The sequence below is a fragment of the Dictyostelium purpureum genome, assembly GCF_000190715.1.
Source record: "Dictyostelium purpureum unplaced genomic scaffold DICPUscaffold_154, whole genome shotgun sequence".
Classification (NCBI taxonomy): domain Eukaryota; phylum Evosea; class Eumycetozoa; order Dictyosteliales; family Dictyosteliaceae; genus Dictyostelium; species Dictyostelium purpureum.
In genome coordinates, this window is record NW_003519491.1 from 1 (window position 1) to 3,912 (window position 3,912).

Consider the following 3,912-nt stretch of genomic DNA (forward strand, 5'->3'; position numbering starts at 1 on the left):
TTGACCACTAATCTTAATTCTTTTGGTTGATTATCTGGTTGTTGGCTATACGCTTTTCTTACATGGCAATCACTTGCCAATGAAAACATTTCACCGTTACTATTTTCGCATTTTATACAAAGAGTTGATTTAGAATTTATACCAAATTTATCTTTTATAGTCGATATCATTTCTTTATAGGATGAGGTTTTTGGAATTACTATAGACTGATTGCTATTTCCTATTGTAACATTTAATGTTGTAGAATCATTATTGCTATTGCTGTTATTATTATTAAGACCATTATTGTTGTTGTTTAAATTACTATTGTGACAACCTAAAAACCTTTATTTAATTAAAATATCAATTAGTATTTTTTTATATGATTACAATTAAAAATATAATACGCTTGTGTTTTATATTTTATTTAATGATTATTATATAAACACATTAATATTTACCTTTTGAAATCCATTTTTGTTTGCTTTTTTTTTTTATACCTAACCCGTAGTTAGAATATAATTATGAGGATTATTGTTTTGTTGTGTTTATATATGAATTGTTTTATATGTATTTTTGTGGTGGTTTACTATTAAATTTTTTTAAATATATTTAATCTGATTATACTATTGAGTACCTATGGAAAAATAAATTATTATGAATTCTTTTTATTTTTTTATTTATTTATTATGAGAGTCTATTGAAAAAATGAAAAATAAAACAAAAATAAAAATAAATAAAAAAAAATAAAAAAATAAAAAAAAAAACTAATTAAAATTTTTATTTTATTTTTTATTTTTTTAAATTATATATAAAAAAAACAGAAAAAAAAAAAACAAATACACTATAATATAGCTGTTATTTTATAACTATAATTATTACTATTTTTCTATATTATTTTATTGAGAAATATAATTTAGTATCATAAAAAAAATAAAAAATTCCACATACTAATTGAATAACACAAGAGGAAAAAATAAAAAAATTTTAAAAAAAAAAATAAAAAAAAAAAAATAAAAAATAAAAAAAAATAAAAAAAAAATTAAAAAAAATAAAAGTTTTTTTTTTTTTTCTTTTAAAGCCAACCCCTATTTATTACCTCAAAAAAATTTTTTTGACACAATTATGGCCAGAATAAGGGGAGTTTTATAATATAATTATGTGTTAAAACTCTGAAGAAATTCAATCAAACCATTTAATGTCATAAACAACTATTTACATTAAATGAATAATTATGTCATATTTTGTTTGATTTAAATTTTACATGTAATTCACACAATACTATCAAAAATCAAAATTCATTATTCAATCTACAAATTCAATTTCAAATTCAATTTCATATTCAAAAAAAAAAAAAAAAAAAATTTTAAAAGAATTTTTTTTTTTTTTTGCTTAGGAATAATTATAATTATAATAAAAATAATGATGATGAAAAATAAAAAGTAATAATTATTTTCTTTTATATATTAAATTTATAAGAAAGAAGAGAATGATCCAAAAAAAAATTTTGTGATGTTTTCTTTTTCCTTTTTCTCTCCACTTTTTTTTTGAAAAAATTAAAAAAAAAAATCAAATTCGGTGCTGTTCGAAGATATTTCGAAAAAAATATTTTTGTGTGTATAATTTTTATGACTTAAACAATTTCTAAATATATAATTGATATCACAATTAAATACAATGCACATTTTTTTTTTTTTTTTTTTTTTTTAGTTTTCATTTAATTTCCATTTTCAAACAAATCTGCTACCTTATTTTTATTATAGCAAAAGTTTTTTTTTTTTTTTTAGTTTTTGGTATAAAATTATTTTTATTTTTATTTTTATTTTAATTTACAAAACTTTTTATTTTTATTTGGTTTTATTTTTTTTATTTTTTTTATTTTTTTTTTATTTTTTGATTTATATTATTTAATTGGCAACAACAGCTAAATATAATAAACCTAAAATTTGAAGAATTTCATCATAGATTTTATTGTCGTGATTGCTATCTTTAACTAATTCATTAACGGCACCAGCGAGTTTACCAGCATTTTGAGAGATTTCAAATGACATTGAGGTATCGGCAGAAAGATTCATACCAAAGTTGGCAGATTCTTTGACTAAATCCATGAGAATTGCAATGGTGATATCACGGTTTGATGTTTTCTTTTGAATGATTTGTTTAACAGATTTAGCAGATAAAACTACACGATCAAGGAATTGTTGAGTTGAAGCAGTTGAAAGGTTTGAATGAGTTGAGTTAACTGAAACAGCAGCACTGGTTGTGAATGGTGAGGTTGGAATAGATTGTTCAGTTGGGGTAATTGGTGCAGCTGGTGTAGTTGCAGCTGGTGATGTGGTTGATGGTGATGGAGTGGATGGAGTGTTAATCTTTAAACCCCATCTTTCGAGTCTTTTGGCTTCTTGTTTCATTTTTTCATCAGAGGTATGAGAGTCAACATTGTTTTTAATTGAGGTATTGTCGACGAGGTTTTCTGATGAAATGCTACCGGCAACTCTAGTTGGTGATTGATATTGTAAAAGATTGGATGAGCTAGTTTCTTTAGCAATATTATGGTTGCTGGTACTCTTGGTCATTGATGAGGTGGATGAGTTTAATGATGAAGAGGATGATGAAGAGGAAATGTGATCATTTTCATCGGTGGCAAGACCCATTTTCTTAAGACGTTGAGCTTCTTGTAATTTAACTTTTTCCTCAACAATTGCACCTGGATAAATTGATGTAGTATCAACATTTGGATTTGAGTCTGAGATTGAAATAGATCCTAATTGGGTGGTGGCTGTATTAACTGGTGTTTGATGAACTGGTTTGGTTTGAACTGGAGCCCATGATTTTCTTGATGATGAATGGTGAGTTTGTGATCCCAATTTACCTTGTAAAGCTTTGCTTAATCTTTGTTGTTCTCTGAATTCTAAATCTTCTGGTGAGTACATTGTTGATTGTATATATTTAGTTGCTATGCGATATTAAAAAAAATATCTTAATTTTTTATTATTACAGTGATTATTAAATAAATAATTATATAAAAATAAATAGAGAGGGTATAATTTAAAAAAAAAAAAAATATAATTTAAAAAATTAAAAATTTTAAATTAAATATTCTTTAAAAAACAAAAAATATAAATATCAGAATAAAAAGATATATAAATATATGATAATGTGGTGTGGAGGTGGAGTATTGAAAAAAAAAAAAAATAAAAAAAAAAAAAAAAATTTAAAAAAAAAAAAAATTAAAAAATTTTAAAAAAAAAAAAATAAATTTAAAAATAATTATGGTTATTTAAAATTTTATTATAATAAAAATTATTATTTTTTTCAAAGGGTTATTATTATAATATTATTAAACGTGGGTGAAAATTAGTTTTTTTTTTTTATTTTTTTTTTTTTTTTTGGTTATAGTGCGGGGTTTAATGTGGTGGTGTTATTGTACTGGTTAAACTTTGGTGGGTGATGCATAATATCCTCATCAAAAAAAAAAAAAAAAAAAAGTAAAGAGTATTTAAGTACTTACTCACTATTGATGTATATCTTATTATTAATTATTATGATAATTTATATGATAATTTATATATTACATACTATATATATGCAGTTTATTATTAATTTTTGGAAATAAATAAAAAGTCATTATTTTTATTTATTATTATCATTTATGATAAATTATTATAAATGATTATTATCATCACTATTTTTTTTTTTTTTTTTTTTTTTTTTTTTTTTTCCCCAATTTTTTTTTTTTTTTTTCCCCCCCATTTTTTTCCCCCCCATTTTTTTAAAATTTTGGGTCCCTTTAAAAAGGGGGGTATGCCGAAAAAAAAAAAAATTAAAATTTTTTTTGGATTTATTTTTAAAAAAACATTTTTTTTTCATATAAAAAAGGGGTTTTTCCTTTTAAAGGGGGGGGACCCCCAAAATTTAAACCCCCCTTTCCCC

The 3,912-nt window shown here is 22.3% G+C and overlaps 2 protein-coding genes across 2 annotated transcripts; both read right to left on the reverse strand.

Moving 5' to 3' along the window:
• Positions 1-5: 5 nt before the first annotated feature.
• On the reverse strand, positions 6-454 carry DICPUDRAFT_79716 (uncharacterized protein; the record flags this gene model as incomplete). The annotated part of the gene is made up of 2 exons (XM_003288904.1): positions 6-324; positions 441-454. Coding segments are annotated over 2 exons (333 nt in total), but the record flags the coding sequence as incomplete, so codon positions are not given.
• A 1,317-nt stretch (positions 455-1,771) lies between these two features.
• DICPUDRAFT_92199 (uncharacterized protein) lies at positions 1,772-3,140 on the reverse strand. The gene has a single exon (XM_003288905.1). The coding sequence runs from the start codon at positions 2,910-2,912 to the stop codon at positions 1,887-1,889; it is 1,026 nt and encodes a 341-aa protein (XP_003288953.1). The 5' UTR covers positions 2,913-3,140; the 3' UTR covers positions 1,772-1,886.
• Between the last annotated feature and the right edge of the window lie 772 nt (positions 3,141-3,912).